Consider the following 17997-nt stretch of genomic DNA (forward strand, 5'->3'; position numbering starts at 1 on the left):
ACGCACGTAATAAGCGCGCACCCCTCTCCCGCCCGCGCGCTTTCTCTCACTGCATGAGGTGTGGGAGTTGTCCTGTGGCACTTGCAACCACCACTATCATCTTCGGGAAATACCTGCAGGAACGCCCATCTCGCCGCGTCGGACGCGCAAACGAACGAGTGCCCTAATCGACACGCTCAAACTCGCGGCGCATTTCGACGCCGGATTAGTACCACTCCATGGTGGGATTCGGCGGAGCGCGCTTGCTCCACTGAGTGGCGGCGTCTTTTGTCCCATCTTCTCTGCAATACGATCTCTGCTGGCTGCAACGTGCGACTAGTTCGAAGGATAAACCATGGGCAACATACAGACTGTTGGCCCCAACGAGGCCCTCATAGTGTCCGGTGAGTGCGCTTAATTTTTAATCTTTCCCCCCGGAGTGCCGGTTCGTGGTGCTTGCTGCCCGCTCGTTCTCCGTGCCTCCGATGCTACGAGAGAACCGCATAGCCGCATCCACGCACGAAAACAGCCGCTCCGCCTAGGCCTACTCGTAAAATAAACAGCATATCGCTTTCGCCTCTTCCTTTTTTGCTTCGTTCTGTCGATTGCTTCTTTTTCCTTCGGTGAGACGGCGCTGTGACGAAAGCGCGCTTCATCGGAGCGCTGACCGCGAGCGTGACTGATGCCGGCGCCAAGAAGGCGCGCGCGCAGCCGGCAAATCGCACGGACGCTTTTGAATTCGAGGACGGCAATTGGCACGCGCTGATAATCTTGTTGCGCAGCCTTCTGACGTCTATTTTGTTTCGCACAGCTGTACAGAAGGGGAGGGGAAACAGTTGCTCGCGGCAGCACGAAAACATGCGTAACAAAGTCCCTGACGAAAGTGCTGTTCGCGGAGTCAACAATACGTTGTTTGTCCAAACAATATCGACGTTTTAATTTGGCTACAAAAGATATATAGGGCGACAGCTGCTGTAGAAAAAAAGTGTACATGTGCTTTCTTTTTTTCGCCTGCGAACGAGACTTCGCTAAATGCCGAGAAACAGACTGTCTGACGGTCTAGTCTCGAATTTTTACGATCGTAAAACGGCCTTTTAATTGCTCAAATGCGCGTTGACCTGGATATTCCGCGGTCACGCCCCGCTCGCAGCTTTCGCGATGAGCTTTTGCGTTCCTTTCGTTTTTGGTATGTAACATGACTGCACAGATGCAAAAAAATAACGACAAAGTCGTTGAAGGTCGCGCTCGTGTGCGAAAACATGCCAGAGGCTATCTAGGCGGAGCCGCCAAGCCTCGGCACGTGGACGTAGCGGTGTTTTTGTAGCGTTTTTTTCCTGTCGGACACGCGCTAGCGCAATCCGACGGCAACGTCGCGGTGGATCGAAAGCGCACTGCGGCTGGAGCACAGTTTTTAAGAACCACATTACCAGAATCGTTTTAACACGTACGGAAGACAAACCTTACAAAACGGCAAGCAATGAGCATAAAATTCCTTTTTTTTTAGTTCGTAGCACTTTAGGGGCCCGGCTTGTCGTCCATCCGTAAATCTCACGTGGCGTGATCACGCTCGAAATCATGAGGGCAATACAGGCCTAAAACAAGGCTAGCAATGCTCAAAACCGGGTTAAAATAAACGAACAAGGGCTAAAGTAATATTAACAAAAATAACCAAGAAGTAATCGCAATAATGAACTTAAAATCGCTATAAACGGTTCCGAAACATGCGGCTGACATCGGCGCTGTGCAAGAGAGGGCGCCACTGCCTCGCCAAGCGTGCGATTGCTGCTCACACCGGCGCTTCTCCAGCGCCTTCGTCGCTACATCTGAAGGGGGAAACAACCTCACGGAACTCATTGCAAACGACACATATTATTGCCATAACAAGCAGGAAGTCCATAAAGTGCATATCGCACACTGAGTTTGCGAATCTCCCGAACAAGATTCTACTCATTCCGGCGAAACCCTGCATGCTTACCTCAAACATTTACATCATCGACAGTTTGGCAAACTGAGCAATGGGAACTCTACGAATGGAAATCGCTGGGTGTCCGTGCTACGCACTTCTTCAGGTTTAACAGTAGTGGAGCTGCTTCTCCTTTCTTTTTTTCTTTTTTTTTTTGTTGTGGAGTGGCTTGATTTAATCAGTAAGGCATTCTTTTCTTCCACTGTCCTTGTAGCTTCGTGCTGATGTAGGGTGAGTCAGACATATATCCAGGAGAACAATTGTAAACCGTGTGAATTTAGGAAAAGGACAGCACAAGAGAAGACACAAAGAACAGGTGGAGTGCATCTATCTGTTTTTTGTGTCTTCTTTTGTGTTGTCCTTTTCCTAATTTTGTGCGGTTTACTAGAATGCACCAACCAGCCCCTCAAGATGTTCTAATTAATGTGTCCAGGATTTTGGATTAAAAGGTGTTGTATAGTTGTGACCAAATCGTAGCGGCGCGAGGGGGGATGTTATATATGTAATCAGGAGAATGCGATTTATGAGCAGCATGTGGTACTGAGATATTCAGTTTAATGCACAAGATCTACGCTTCTGAAATATAAGGCACATTGTTTAGTTAAAATGTGTATGTGTATCGCTCCAGTGCAAAATTAGGGGATGTAAGCAAAAGAGGGTACCTGGACCCAACATTGCAAGCAGAAAAATGTATAGGGTGACTCGGGTTAGGTTCTCATACTTTGTGGTTCACCTTTGAATGCCTTGTTCCAGTGCTTTTGGAAGCTCAGGAATTGGCATTATGCCCGAGTGAGACAATGGCTACATTCATTTTGCTGTCAGGCCTGCCCTCTTGAATGCAACAAAAAGGGACCAATTAGTGAAAAACTAAGGTTTCTACCTTTTTTGTCATGTGCACACACTTCTATTTTGTGTATTGAATTAGAACGGCAGCAGCTTGCAAACTCCTTTAATCTGAAAAATCCTTAAGCAGACATCTCGTGCGTGCTACAGCAGAGGCACATTTTATGAGAAGCTGTCTGAATTCTCCTGTGAGCAATAAAACATGCTCTGATTAAAAAAATAATAATAAAAAATCTGAGGTTGCTGTAAGAAAATGTACTGTTACGTGCTAGATCATGGCAGGTGAAATCTGCTGCGTGCGAAAACATTCCGTGACAGGGAGCTCTGCATAGAGTAACTTTTCAATCTTTTTAGCTACCTCTAGTTCACAAACACAGATACAACTGTTCTAGAGAGCAAATTATGTATGCCTGTGAGCACTGCACTAAAAGTAAGGCATCCTCTAGGTAACTGTGCAAAAGACAACTGTACTGCCGAGCATTCCTACCGTTGTACACTCCCAAGGTGTCTATCACCCTAGGCCTCTAGTGTGATGTACCACCAAGGCCAATGTGCAAACTTTGTGCTTACCACTGCTTGTGTGCACCCGCCATGGTGATCTAGTGGTTATAGCACTTGATTGCTGACAGGTTGTGGTAGCCGCATTTCGATGGAGGCTAAATGCTAGAGGCCCGTATGCTTAGATTTAGGTGCATGTTAAAGAACCTCCAGGTGGTCGAAATTTCCGGAGCCCTCCACTATGGCGTCTCTCGTAATCATATCATGGTTTTGGGACGTAAAGCCCCAACATTTATTATTACTCTTTGTGTGCAGTGGCTAACTCCCCACAGCTGCCCAGGCACAATGATGCACGTTCAATGTTAGGTGGAGTGCTTTGGTATCTGATTTACCATAAAATGCTATTCAGTACAGAACTACGTGAAATGCATTGAAAATGTGAACATGTTAGTGACCGAACAAGTTAAGCGATTGGTTTCTGCGACCAGCAACCACAGTGCTTCACTTGTGCTCACAACCATGATGTACTGTACATCGCCTGCTGTGAGGACAAATGTGCATAATACGGGACTTTGCATAAACTTGCGTCCACAAGTTGTATTTATAGTATGCAAGGTGGTTACGCCACAGAAAACGTCTGATCAGCAACTGCGTTGCGATATGTGCAGAGTGAAAATACGATGACTACACTGTTTGTGTAAGTTCCACAGAATTGCCTGCTGTGCATGCAACGTAGTATATGGTATTTGTTTATTTATCAAATACCCACAGCCCCTTCATAGGCATTACAGTGGGGGAGAACATAAAGTACACAATACAAAGTGCAAGTTCCATGGAGTAAACACCACAACACGATCATAACTATAATAATACATTACAACATGGTCATACCAATACAACTACATCATGGAGTGCCTGGACAAATGCGGCACTTGAACTTATCTTCACAGCGTCACTGGGTAGCCAATTCCAGGCTCTAATTGTATTGGGGAAAAATTACTTGTTATACACGGCACTCTCACAGAATATCTCTTTCACTCTTAGATCACTTTTACTTTCACTTTTATATTGCATTTAGACCTTGGATTTTGTAAGTTGCTGAACTTGGCAATCTTCTTATGACGAAGCAATAAGTGGTGTCTCTAAAGCTTTACCTCTCGTCACTTTACTTTTCATTAAACAATATGTTGAACAAGGGTATACTCATCCTACAGTTGTGCTGTCTTCCTTTAGGTGGATGCTGTGGTAACGCTGGCAAAAAGATGGTCGTAGGTGGCTGGGCATGGGCATGGTGGCTGGTCACAGATGTACAAAGGTGGGTATATTATAAAATGCATCAATAATGTTGTAATCTGCATCATTGCATGGACTGCTGGGAAACATCGGCCAGTTTTAGGTTTTGGGCGGCCATAGCTGGGACACATAAACTGCTTGACGTACAAGAAAACGCGGAAAGATATACAAATCAATGCAAAAGGAGTACAATGTAAGGAAAGCAAGGCATGGATGGGACTTTAGCTTTGTAGATGTGATAGTTCAAAAATTTCCTATTAGCATTTTGGTTACGCTGTCCTTGAATGGATGGTAGTGAACTGAAAATTGTTGCTATTATTTCAGATGCAGTGCTATTTTTTTTTATACCTTTTTTTTTTCCCCAAGAATACCAGAATGTAACACCCTGGGCTTGTTAAAGGGCCCTAAACCATTCAGAGTTCAAAGGCGAGAGAGCGGTTTCTTTCTCGCCTTCTCTACCCTTTCTACAGGTGCTACCTTCTCCTCACCACTTATTTTTTTATAAAACACGTGGGCAATGTCTGCACTAATCGTTCAGCCTGTCAAGATTTCACGCTTTACAGCTACATGCTGTTATCTCTGCTTGTGAAGTCGAAAACGCACAAAACGAAATGAATTCAGGTAATCGCGCATGGTAGTCATGCTAGACAAAGCAAAATTGGCGTGCGACTGCATGGCAAAGCAGGGTAGAAGACAATTCACAACTGATATCTCTCGTATATGGACCTAATCGACAGCTTATTTCATCATAACATCAGATGAACATACTGCTGGCGTCGTGAATTGTGCCAAAAAAGATGTGGAAATGTCAGGAGACAATAACACGCTTGTTCTTTGTGTTTTCAAAGGTTAGGGTCCCTTTAAGCAGACAGACTTGCTTGATATGAATGCATTTGGCTGCATGATTTTTGAAGGTTACAATCATTGCTTGTTCCCTTCTTCAGGTTGACACTAGAAGTGATGACACTGACGCCCCGTTGTGAACATGTGGAGACCTCGCAAGGTGTGCCACTGACCGTCACGGGAGTGGCGCAGTGCAAGGTGATGACGGAGAAAGAGTTCCTCTCGACAGCTGCCGAGCAGTTTCTGGGCAAGGATGTTGACCACATCAAGGGAGTTATCCTGCAGACACTCGAAGGACACCTGCGTGCAATCTTGGGTGCGTGACCTTTTTGCCTACTGTTGCTGTTGCAACAGAGCAAGAAACAAAAGGAAATGAGGCAGTTTAGCGTTACTCTTGGCCGTAAAAATATGGCTGCTATTATATTCTGATTCCTTTTCATTATGTACAAGAAATACTGGGCTTATGATGTTTAATTAGGAAATTGTGGGCATGAGATCTTGTCAGCTGGTGCAAGTCGAAGGTGCAGTAGACTCGTTAAGCGGAACCTAAAAGGACCAGGAAGATGCATTCCATTTAACAGGAGTTCCTTTTACTGAGAGATGAACAGGGGTGCAGAATTCATGTACAAAACCAATCATGTTAGAGCCGCTGTTCAGTTTAAGCAGCAATTCCGTTTAAGAGATTTCCGTTTACTGAAAGTCTACTATAATTGAAGATTTCTGAGAGGGGCTTTTATGCTGTGGTCATTAATTACTAGGTTGCTGTTGATAATGATAACATTGATGTTTTCCACTGCTGCCCTCCTTGCAGGGGCGGATCCAGGTGCCAACTTTGGGGGGGGGGGGGGTTGGTAGGGTAGGGATGAGGAGAGACAGGCACTGCAGGCAGGCGGGGGGGAGGGCTGACACATGCTTTGGGGGGGGGGCGATCGCCCCTACCGCCCCCCCTCTGGATCCGCCACTGCCTCCTTGCTCGTAGAAAAGCCCTGTATACAGGCTTCGTTTGGGTTAACTTCCACTCGGGCGAACATTTTCACAATGTTTCCTTCACGCTTGTTCGAGTGTTAACCCCTTAACTGCTTTAGACGAGCAGAGCTCGTCCTGCCCAAACTGTCCCCAAACTGCTTTGGACGAGCAGAGCTCGTCCTAGCGGAACAGGTACTCCCCTCTAGCGTTCAGGGCAAGAGGCGCTCTTCTACAGCTTAGATTGCGTGTAATCCACCAGATGGCAGCATTTACTTGGGAATTTATATTTCTCCTGCGGAAACAGCGCGGTTTTTGTATGAAAACATGGCTTGCGGTGGCGGGCACCTATGCATAACTGGCTCGTCAACACGAAAAGAGGCTTTTCGTTTTCATCATCTTCTTCGAGTGATGATTATTCGGATACAGATGTTTATCTTGTGTCCGGAAGTGAAGACAGCGAAGGCGGTGAATTGAGCATCTCCTCCGGTGATGATGAAAACAGCTCGGAAGCGAACATCGCGAGTGCTCGCCAGTGGATCCTGCTTGATGCGGACAATCCTCCTGTGAAGCCTCCTCGCTTTCCATTCTTAGTCATTTCAGGCAAAACTTTCAACTTGTCATTGCCAGATGACCTTATGGAATATATTCAGCAGTTTCTTCAAATGTGCTTCGTTTGCTCTCGGAAGCGAGGAGAAAACGGGAAAAAATTGAGAAAGGAAACTCGCTTTTGGTGCAGGAGCTGCAACAGGCCCCCTTGCGTTATTCCATGTTTTGATTTGACTAAGTATGTGGTACAAATATTTTTTTAACATCGACTAGCTATTTTTTAGTACAATCAGATTCGAAATCAGCAATAAAAAAAATAGGCACTTTTGGTTGGGAAATTTTCAAAAAAATAAAGCACTTAAGGGGTTAATAAGTTTTAGTCCTCTATATTTATGCACACTCTTGTTCTACTAGTGTTGGTGAAGTCCTTTCTTGTCACGTGCAGGCACACTCACAGTGGAAGAGGTCTACCGGGACAGGGACCAGTTTGCCTCGCTTGTTCGGGAGGTCGCCGCACCGGACATTGGCCGCATGGGCATCGAGATTCTCAGCTTCACCATCAAGGATGTCTTCGACCGGGTCGAGTACCTCACCTCGCTGGGGCGGGCCCGCACTGCGGCCGTCAAGCGGGACGCCGACATCGGCGTGGCCCAGGCCGAGAGGGACGCTGGCATTCGGGTGCGTCGTCTTGCATTCCTTGGTCCACGTGCCAATGTGCTGCTGGACCTGAGGCTTAAACTAGTGCTATGAGAGATGACATTTGTTTCATAAAGTAACCTGAAGGATGCAGGATCGAATCCCCGCCACTGCGGCTGCATTTCGGTGTATGTGAAATGCTGGAGGCTTGTGTATTTAGTACGTTAAAGAACCCCAGGGGGTCGAAATTTCTGGAGCCCTCCACGACGATGTCCCTCATAATTATATCGTGGTTTTGGGATGTATAACCCAACAATTATCACTTTACAAATAAGCTCACAAACAATGTCGAGTTCATAACGATGTCATGCTAAATTGCTTTTGCAAGAAGTATATATAATGTGCAGTGTCTGAAAAGTCAAGAGAAAGAGGGGCTTGTGCTGTGTACTCTTTGTGGTGAGACAGATGAGTGTATAAGAGTGACTCAGTTGTATGCACAATCAAAGCTCACTCCTCCACAACAGCCTCGTGGTACCACTTACTCCTACTGCCACTTTTGTACACCACAAGAAATTGTGCTGCGTGACAATAGACCGAAAAGAATTGGAAATATCTTTGCTGAAATGCAGATAATTCTGCAGTCATACAAAAGCACCTACATGCTCTAATAGTAGGCAGGTATGGTGCCCCTCTCGGTGCCAGTGGCCACCGTGCTTTATCCTTATTTCCCTCTGTCTGTAGTATGTGTGTATTTTCATATAATAATAATAATAATAACAATAACAATAATAATAATAATAATAATAATAATAATAATAATAATAATAATAATAATAATAATAATAATATTTCTCGTAATATTAATTATACTAATGTTCCCTCAAACCTTTTCTTTTTTTCGTTTTCTCTTTTCTTTTGCAGGAGGCAGAATGTGAGAAGTCTGCCATGGATGTCAAATATGGGGCCAACACCAAAATTGAGGACTCCAACCGGATGTACCAACTGCAGAAGGCCAACTTTGACGCTGAAGTCAATGCTCGGGTAAGCGGGGGCCGACTGTTTCATTCCATGTTGTTGCGGTCTGTGTTTGAAGAATACCAACTATGCACGTTTGTGTTGCAATGTCCTACACAATAGGTATGGTATTCCACAGTTCAACCATTGAGTATATTGTCACGTAGTCGTGGCAGTGACATGTACAGAACTCAAGCCGAAAGGGATTGAACTGTTCACTGGGCAAACTTGTGCCCAGCAAAAGAAGTAACGCTCAAACGTGCAACAATAGTGGCGATTACAATCGTGAGGTCGCCGAGAAAAAATTGATCAGCGAGTAAGGCCTTTATTCATGTGGCATCGAAGGTTCCAGCGTTATCGCTGGTGCCTATGTTAGTTTCAGAATAAACGACTGTTCGCATTGTTTGCATAATCTTATCAGAAGCCTAAAATAATCTAGAAGGTTCCCTACACCTTCCGGCTTGTCCTAAGCAGAGCAGTGGTTACACATGCAACAGGCCAGTTACATAAAAATACAAAAGGGAGCACGCGTGGCTATTTACTGTAGTCCTCTTTTTAACAAAACCCAAGGGGAAAGGAAAAATGTTCCACTTAATCAGAGTTAGTAACAGGTGCTAATGAATGGCATTGCTTGCAAAGTTTCTGGAAGTCCTGAGATGGCATTCTGTAAGAGTCTACTAAGTTGGCTGTCCATTTCAGCATGCGGTGATTGGCTGTACCACAAGAGCAAGTGGACCGGCACCAATCATGACCGCTGGCTGCAATCTCTATCCAATCAGCTCACGATAAAATGGGCTATCCACTTTGTGAACTCTTGTAGGATACCACTCTTGGACAGTCTGGAACTGCTAATCGAACAGACATCTCAGCACTTTTTGAAAGTCTTGTCACCTTTCGTAGTGCTTTTATGCTTTAGTGCCAGTTTTTGTTGTACGACACATTTTAAATGGTGCTTTATTTTTCTTCTTTCTTGGTTCACCTTATAGAAAGCAGAGGCACAGCTAGCATACGAGCTTCAGGCCGCCAAGGTGAAGCAGAAGATTCGTAACGAGGAAATTGAGATCGACGTTGTTGAGCGACGCAAGCAGATTTCCATCGAAGAGAAAGAGATACTGCGTCGGGAAAAGGAGCTCACGGCCACTGTCAGGTTGCCTGCCGAGGCAGAAGCCTACCGTGTAGAAATGGTAGCCCAGGGAAAGAGGTACGACACCTGCTATTACTATGCTCATTGCGGAGTTTTTAGAGGGCCGCCCCGGTGGTCTGTTAGTGGCGTATAGATACGATGTAATACACTATAACTAGAGCTGTGCGAATAGCAAAATTTTGGGTGCGAAGCGAATTCGAATAATAAAGATTGAGTGCGAATCGATCGAATAATTTTCGAATATTTGTCTACATTTTTCGAATACTTCGAAGCGAAATTGCAGAAAAAAAAGGTAGAGAGGATTCCTAAGCATATTCTTATGAGATAGCAACATGAAAGTGTTTTTCGCTAGGTTGATGAAGCACTGGCGGGGTGGTGTTTCATAGTTGTCTTATCAAGAATGAGGCAAACTGGAGGCCGAATTGCATTTATGTACATGATTTGGTGCAACCAAAGTGTTGCCGACAACACTTTACACGTGATAGGCAAAGATGCCATTTCCTCAGCCTCTCCTCCTCTTTCAACTTCTGTGGAAGCCCAACTGATGTGGCGGACAAGAGTGTGCTCCCTTCAAGTCCAGAGTTCCAAATCTGCCTATGACGTCAATATAAAGAACATCTGAAATTTTGGATGCTAAAAAGCTTCGGCGTCCGATTTTTCGGACTTCCTGCCCATATTTCAGGTCCAAAACAGCATTAATTGAGCCCCACCTCTGCCACGTCTTTCATCGCCATGTTGGAACCAGCGTTTTCTTGAGTTCGTACATTTGCAACCGTAGCGGAGCTCGAAAGGCAGCTTTACAGCAATACGGGGGTGTGATAAGGTGAAGCATATTGAAAATCTAGAGACCACTTCCAATCGGACGCTGACCGTCTCTTGGCTAAGTTCGACCATAACGGAGCTTGAAAGGCAGCTTTGCCACAATACGGGGGTGTGATGAGGTGAAGCATATTGAAAATCTCGAGACCACTTTCAATCGGACGTTGTCTCTCGACTAAGTTCGACCGTAACGGAGCTTGAAAGGCAGCTTTGCCGCAATACGAGGGTGTACTGAGGTGAAGCATATTGAAAATTTGTAGGCGTCACTTTCAATGGGACGTTGACTGTATTTGTTTTTGGGAAGTTCGAATAGTTCGAATAGTAAAATTCCAGTGCGAATCGAATCGAATAGCAAACTCTATTCGAAAAATATTCGAAATTTCGAATATTCGCGCACCCCTAACTATAACCTCATTATAACGAAGTCACATCTTACACGAAAATAACTTCGTTATATCCGAAAATTTGTTATAAACGTGCACTCGCAACACTGTGTCTATGACAATGCTTTCTTTCATATACTTCGTTATAACCAATAATTCGTTATATCTGTGTTCGTTATATCGAGGTTGCAGTGTATTTTCAATCGCTCTTGAAGCCTGTGCACCAAACAACTAACAGAGTTACGTAGCTTTTTGTCAAGTGGTAATCTTGTTAGGTTGGCATGTTTATGTGCAGTACCTCTCCACGAATTAATGATTTCATCTGACACCACTTATGCTTAACAGTGATGTTGACACAATTAAAAGCTGTCTTTAGAAGGCATTTGGAGGACTGTTATTGCAATAACAGGCGACAACCGCTGGCATTTAAAAAAAAATAAAAGCACTGCAACAGCTGTATAATTGAAATCTTTCCTTTCCTATAAATCATTGTAATTTAACGAATTTGCACTCTTGTGGTAGTGCATTTCTGCACCAGAACAAGAGTGCAATGTTAATTGAGCACAACTGGTCAGTTGAAATCATTGGCACTGATGTCATCAAAACCAGTCGTAAAGTCACAACTGGTTCTGAAATTACTTTTTTTTTTTTTTTTTGACAAAGCTGGCTTTTGGCCTCTGTTAGTAACTTGCTGCGGCAGTGCTAGCATGGCTTTCAACTGCTCACTTGTCCCCTTCACACATTTCCTTCACCAGAACCATCACTTCACTAGAATTCATCACTGTTTGGTACATTCCTATTCAGCCGTAATTACAGTTCAGCAGCTATGGCTTTCTTCTTCAGAGCACAAGATGCGTGGATTCGGTTTGCAGCCACAGTGGCCGCACTCTGATGAGGGAGGTAATGGAATGGAAAAATAGTCGTGAACCTAAGAAAAACCTGACAATGATAGACTTTCTTTAAACATGATCAACTTCTTTGCAGCAAAACTATAAAAAGTACTGGACACGGCGAGAAAAGACATGTACAGAAGACGTCAGTGCAACCTATCAAGTGTTTAATGCTTTGATGTGATATGTATATACCTCATGTTCATCACTGCACTAAACAGTTGATAGTTTGTGCTTCATGTTCGTCACCGCTAAACAGTTGATAGTTTGCACTGATGTGTTCTGTGTCTTTTCTTGCCACGTACAGTACTCTTTGTAGTTTTGCGCAAAGAAACTACATCATAGTTGTGAACCGCACATTTTGTGTATATAAAGAAGCCGTCGGAGTAGCTAGTTCCTCTTTAGTACTTGCCATCTACGTATATTAAATGCTGCTGCATTTCCGACTGCAGAACGCAGACAGTGGACGTGGCTCGGGCCGAGGCGGAGCGCATCAAGATGATTGGTGCCGCGGAAGGGTACGCCATCGAAGCCGTGGGAAAGGCTGATGCTGAGCGGATGCGTATGAAGGCTGCTGCGTACAAGCAGTTTGGAGATGCTGCCATCCTCAGTCTTGTGCTGGACACCTTACCAAAGGTGAGCCATCCTCTCGTCAGCACTGCTGTGCCAAGTTGTCAGTCATTTGTGTAATAGTACCTAGTCAGGTTATGCACCAGTTCTTCAATGCTGTCTGGCTTCACTGCAGCCTGCAGTGCACTGCTATGACGCATCGGCTTAGTCGACACAACGTGCTTTGTCGGAGTAGCCTAACGTGTGCCGATGACAACGTACAGAGTAGCTTCTTAAATATTGACCTGTGCTAACCATTGTCTGAGGTCAGTTTTAAATTAGCTTTATTAAGAAATTTTGTCTGGGTCAGTGTACACAGAGATGTTTTGTTTTAAGAGGCAATTTGAAAGTTCATTTCTGAACCCGTTATTCTTTTCACTGTCACCTTCTCCGCATTGTGCCCATAATTTCTCACGCTTTTCGAAGTTTTGATGCATTATCAAAACTTTTTTGGCTTGAAATCCAAGAACATAACGTATTAACGCTGATCCTTTATGTTTATAAAATGACTGGCAGGTAGTGCAAAAAGACTCATAGTGTGGTTATGTGCAAAAATGCCAGCACTGGAGCAGGTTGTAGCTGCAAGAGACTTTTTTGATTGCCTTATAGTAGAACCTGATTGTAAAGCATTGCCCTTTGTATTGGCTTGCAGGCAGTGAAGTACATATTGGTCATGCTGGCCATTTGGTGAAACCTTTACGGTAGACTTGCCTGTATTGCCGTTTTGGTGAGTGTAATCAGTCGTGCATCCCTTTGTTTATGCAGATCGCAGCAGAAGTTTCAGCGCCACTGGCAAAGACCGATGAGATTGTGATGATCAGCGGAGAAGACCGCACGACTGCCGAGGTGACCAAGCTGGTCAGCCAGATACCTCCCACCGTCCAAGCCCTTACGGGCGTAGACCTCGCCAAGGTGAGCATCGCGGTGCTGCTACTCATTATGGGTATGCCCTTGCAGACCAAGACTTGCATGTCTACAGACTGAGACCTCAAACTTATGCGTCCTAGAGATCACCTGGCCTGTTGGGCATGCAGGTTGTCCTTGCAAAGCTCTTTATGCTTATACCTTTTCCAACTCTCCCGAGTTACTTAGTAATTTGGATGTTAGCAGGGTAAAAGCTGTTGATTGGTCTGTTAGTGAAAGCTATACCACATACATGACCAGAGCCGGCCTCATGTTTTGAGAAAGATTGCTTGCCTATAGTGTGCCAATGAGCGTTCCCTGAAGCTTCCTTCACTCTCTGTGGCATGGGACAAACTAAAAGCACATGAGACGGGGGCACAGAAGAGGCTTGAGACACACGAGTGCTGTGTGTCTCAAGCTTCTCCTTTGTCCTCGTCTTATGCGCTTTTAGTTTCTGTCATGGTTTACCAACATGCCCAAACAGTTACCTTATCACCGTGGAAGTTTAACCGGTAAGCTGTTGCGCTGCTGAGCTTGAGGGCACAAGCTCAATTCCAAGGCCATGGCGGCTGTACTAGAGTGGAGGCAGAGTGCAAAAACACCTGCAGATGCAGGTATTGGAGCAAGTTAAAAAAACCCCAAGTGGTCAAAAGTGATCGGGAGTTCCCCACAACAGCACGGCTCGTAATCTTGTCATTGTTTTGAACTTACGCTTCAGTTCGGTTGGTGTTGTGCAAAGTGTGATGAGGGGATGACACTGGAGGCCCCTTTTCTGATGTGTTAATGTATTCTGTAGTTTCACCGCATTGCAACAAGGAGAGGAGATTACCTGTAGGGAAGGTGGTGAAGGCAAGCGAGAAACTGTGGCAGCAGCAGTTGTGGTGTTGCTCTACTGCTGCCGTGGTTTAGGAGTAACTGCCATGCTGCCCCTGGGAATAATGTTGCCAAAAATGCGATGCCAAATTCGCCTTTGTTAAATGTTGTTTGCAACCCTCGACATTTTCTTCTCTCTGCAGATGATGTCGAAAATCCCTGGAATGGCGAAATAACCTCTCGGGACGCGAAGAGAGTCAAGGAAAGAACACGGGGTTCCGGAACGCTACAGAAAACTTGGGGGGGCTCCTGGTGTAGCATCATCTGTCGCAGTGTGTGTGTGTGCGTGTGCATGTGTGTATGTGCGTGTGTGCACACGTGTGCTTGCAGTGTCGCTTCATTAGCTTTGCCAGCCCCCCATTTCAATGGTGACCCGGCTAGTCAGGCTCCTGTCACAGTCAGCTTACTATAAATCCAGAGGGAGCCAAGGCAGCGGAAGAAAGGCATGGTGCGCATAATATACATGGCTATTTTGAACAGTGGACAGAAAGGATAGCGAAAAGAAAAAGGGGGGGGGGGGCAGGATGCGCTGCGTCCCCACTAGGAGAGTTGCCTGGTGATGCAACGTACCAGCGAAAAAAAAGCCGTCTAGTGCCTCCAAACTTTTTGATTGGAAGAAATCTTTGCCCAATCACGTGTGTGGCTGCAGCACAAGTGCTTTTCTGTCTCCAAGCAGACGTGGATCAGGATCAGATGCAAGCATTTAGTTTTTTTACTTGATTTGTCAGCTTCGTTCGGCTTTACTAGCACTGTTGTCGATTTCTTCTTTAAAGAAAGTGGCATTTTAATTGGCTTTATTGTTTTGGAATGTTCACAGCTTTCTTTGTTTTTAGAGGTAGTTCCATTTGCACAGTTGTGCATGCTTAACAGAGAATGACCGCAAGCTGTCTGTGCAATCCTCTTTTCATCTAACTGCATGTTTCTCAAGAAAGTCTCGTTTAGCTCTTGGCACTTTGTACAATGCCGGTTATAGCTGGTACTCTCTGTTCGTGTAATGTAGCCACAGCGCTGTCACTAAGTGTTGCATCGGCTCATCTGCTGTCATGACAGCAACTCACAGTGCTACGTGCTCACGTCCAAAAGTGGCGAACTGAAATGGACGCTATGTGCTGCAGCAACGCACTTTCTTGTAGCGCTAGACGTTTCTTTCATGGGTGTGTCGTGTCGTCTACGAAACGTATGCAATCATTAGAACAAAGATGTTCCTTTCAAAATAATGTTGCAAGGTTGTTGCGGAGAGGCTAATGTCAGTCCAAACTGACAGTGAGCTCGTTCGTCAAAAGCACAGTCATTCCGATGCAGGCAGTTGAGATAACGCACTAGCAAATGTCAACTTAATGCTCCCTGGATCGGTTAGCAGCAGACAAGCTGTATATTTAATGTAGGTGTTGGTGATTCGTCTACGTGAAAATATTTCCTGCTCCGGAGCTTGTGCTTGAACGCAGGAAGAGATGAGAGTAATATGTGAGAAATTTTACCTATATGTGTACCTTTTTTCTTTGTTGAAAGGATATGCAAGTAACCAAATGCAATATTCTTGAGAGCAGCATGGTGTGAAATCATTTGTTATTGCTAACGAGAGCATTGTATTGGCTTATATTGGCAACAACCTTTTCTTTTTAAGCACTCGGAACAACCGTCACAACAGGACAAAGCATTGAACACTAGCTTTGCGTTATCGCTTTGGAACCAATATATTTGTAGATACTATGTGTGTGTTTTTATTCGTACCTGTTTCTCAAATGTTTTCTCATTTTAGAAATCTCTTGTCACTGTCGCTGGAGTACAGTTGAGTGAACAGCTTTTGTAAAATTGTATTCTGCATTTTAGGGTCACTGAAACTGTGGACAGTACGAAAAACACTTATGACATTTTAGGCTGTCTATAGACAGTTACCTGTGCTGTTTTTTGCACATTCTTTGCATGTTGTACTCGTTTTACAGCAAGCCAAAACTTTTGTTTAGATCTTTGTACAACGACTTTAGAAACAACTCTTGTGTTCAGCTGTGTACAGTATTGTTTTTTTGTTTTTTTTTTTTTTTTTGATAAATGCTGTCACACCTTTTGTGTTTTTTGCCTCTGTACCTTCACCTTGTTCCTGGTGACATCATTTAAGAGAAAACTCCTATTTACACGACTTATTTTTGTTGCTTTTTCTTTTTGCTTACGTTGTCAGTTCGAAGTGTTTGTACCTTGTTTGTCTTTGGTATTTCTGAGAGTGTTATTCTTTGCCAGCGACTGCAAGGGACGTAATAAAAGTACTATAAATAACACAAAGTAGATTGCAAAGAACACTTTTCGAAAGCCTGATACATGCTGATTGCATATGAAAAACATTGGCAACATAGGGTCTGCTTGGAACTACAATGGACAGTGTCTTTTGTGTCTGTGTTCTGAATTTGTCTCTTCTCTCTGCATTGCTGTCAAAGTATTGTAGAAATGCTAAGGAAATATATTAGGGGTGTGCGAATATTCGAGTTTCGAATCTAATCAAATAATACCTAATTGAATAATTCGATTCAACTTTCGAATAGCTAGTGTTCGAAGTTTCGAATAATTCGACAGGACGAATATCAAAAACGCGACGCCCAATGGTGCAAGTTGGTTAGGGTGGGGTGGCTAAAACAAACGCCAATGTCGTTACAGTAGGTCTTTCATTAACTTTTACGGATATCCTGGTTGAAAAGAGAGCACATGTTTATTTTGAAGGAGAGTATGCCGCTTCCGCACGTATATAAAAAAAAAAAAAATGCCGAAAACTGTCAAGCCCTTTATAGCTTCGTTTGCGAAAAGAAGGCATGGACTTCTTGCATAGTTCGGTCGCGTATGCTGCAAGCGCCGTAAAACGTCCAGACTTTGGCCGGCGAAACCCTTGATGGTTGGCTTCACAGTGAAAATTTGTCTACGCTGTGCAGTCGCCCCTGCCACACCGCACCACTTATTCAGAAACCCCTATCGCTTCGGCGCGTTTCCAACTGCAGGAAACACCATAACATCATGGCGAGAACCTGAAACCAGGTCATGTGGAACAGCTTGTCTTCCTGCATGACAATTTTTAGTCTTTCGGTAGCAGTCACTCACCGTGTTATGTGTTCGAGGACATGAGCAGATTTTGTTTCTTTGTACTTTCTTTCAGTTTTCAATAAAATCTTTTCTATTTGATATTCGATTTGATATTACATATTTTTGGACACTTTTCTGCACTATTAGATTCGAGATGAAATTTCACTATTCGCACACCCCTAACATATCACTATTGGTTAGACTTGTAGGTTACACTTCTAAACCCAAAAGTTTGTTAATGACTTTGAGCAGTGGTTTAGCAAACTTTAATGACGCCAGAAATTATTGATGAAAGGCTGGGGTGGTTACTGCGGCTTAGACATTAACCTCAGAAAATGAGGTAATCTTGATGTAACTTTTCATGTCTCATTTCGACTGAAGTTGATTGTCAGTAAAAAGAGGCATCATTACGTCGTAATCAAAAACAAGCGAAAGAGTAGTCGGGCTGCCTCTGCATACTTATCCACTAGTTAAAGAAAACGCACAAGCAGAAGTATACTCCGTAATCTTCATCTCAGAAACAACATAAATGCCACGGAGTAGCTTAAAAATATGAACAACTCCCGACAAAGATTAACCTATACCTATGTCTCAGAAGTTGAGCGGTGTAAAGCTGAGAGCATTTTTCCTTTTTGCATCTTGAAGAGCGAGAATGGATGCTTGTGTGGGCACTCTGAAGTGTGCGTGCTGTTGCAGTAGTGAAATAGCATTTGTGAAATTTCAAATGTATGG

General features: G+C 44.3%; 1 protein-coding gene across 1 annotated transcript; it reads left to right on the top strand.

Moving 5' to 3' along the window:
- The first annotated feature begins 42 nt into the window (after positions 1–42).
- Positions 43–17366, top strand: LOC119389663 (flotillin-2). The gene is made up of 9 exons (XM_037657020.2): positions 43–383; positions 4517–4598; positions 5521–5735; positions 7377–7609; positions 8489–8608; positions 9568–9782; positions 12270–12453; positions 13192–13338; positions 14346–17366. Exons 1-9 carry the CDS (start codon positions 335–337, stop codon positions 14376–14378), a joined length of 1278 nt encoding a protein of 425 aa, XP_037512948.1. The 5' UTR covers positions 43–334; the 3' UTR covers positions 14379–17366.
- Positions 17367–17997: the final 631 nt, after the last annotated feature.

This window comes from Rhipicephalus sanguineus, chromosome 4, assembly GCF_013339695.2.
Source record: "Rhipicephalus sanguineus isolate Rsan-2018 chromosome 4, BIME_Rsan_1.4, whole genome shotgun sequence".
Taxonomy (NCBI): Eukaryota; Metazoa; Arthropoda; class Arachnida; order Ixodida; family Ixodidae; genus Rhipicephalus; species Rhipicephalus sanguineus.

Coding starts and splice junctions, on each gene's coding strand:
- LOC119389663 (XM_037657020.2), top strand. CDS start 335: ATGGGCAACATACAGACTGTTGGCCCCAACGAGGCCCTCATAGTGTCC. Junction 5,736..7,376: donor ACACCTGCGTGCAATCTTGG/GTGCGTGACCTT, acceptor TGTCACGTGCAG/GCACACTCACAGTGGAAGAG. Junction 7,610..8,488: donor AGAGGGACGCTGGCATTCGG/GTGCGTCGTCTT, acceptor TTTCTTTTGCAG/GAGGCAGAATGTGAGAAGTC.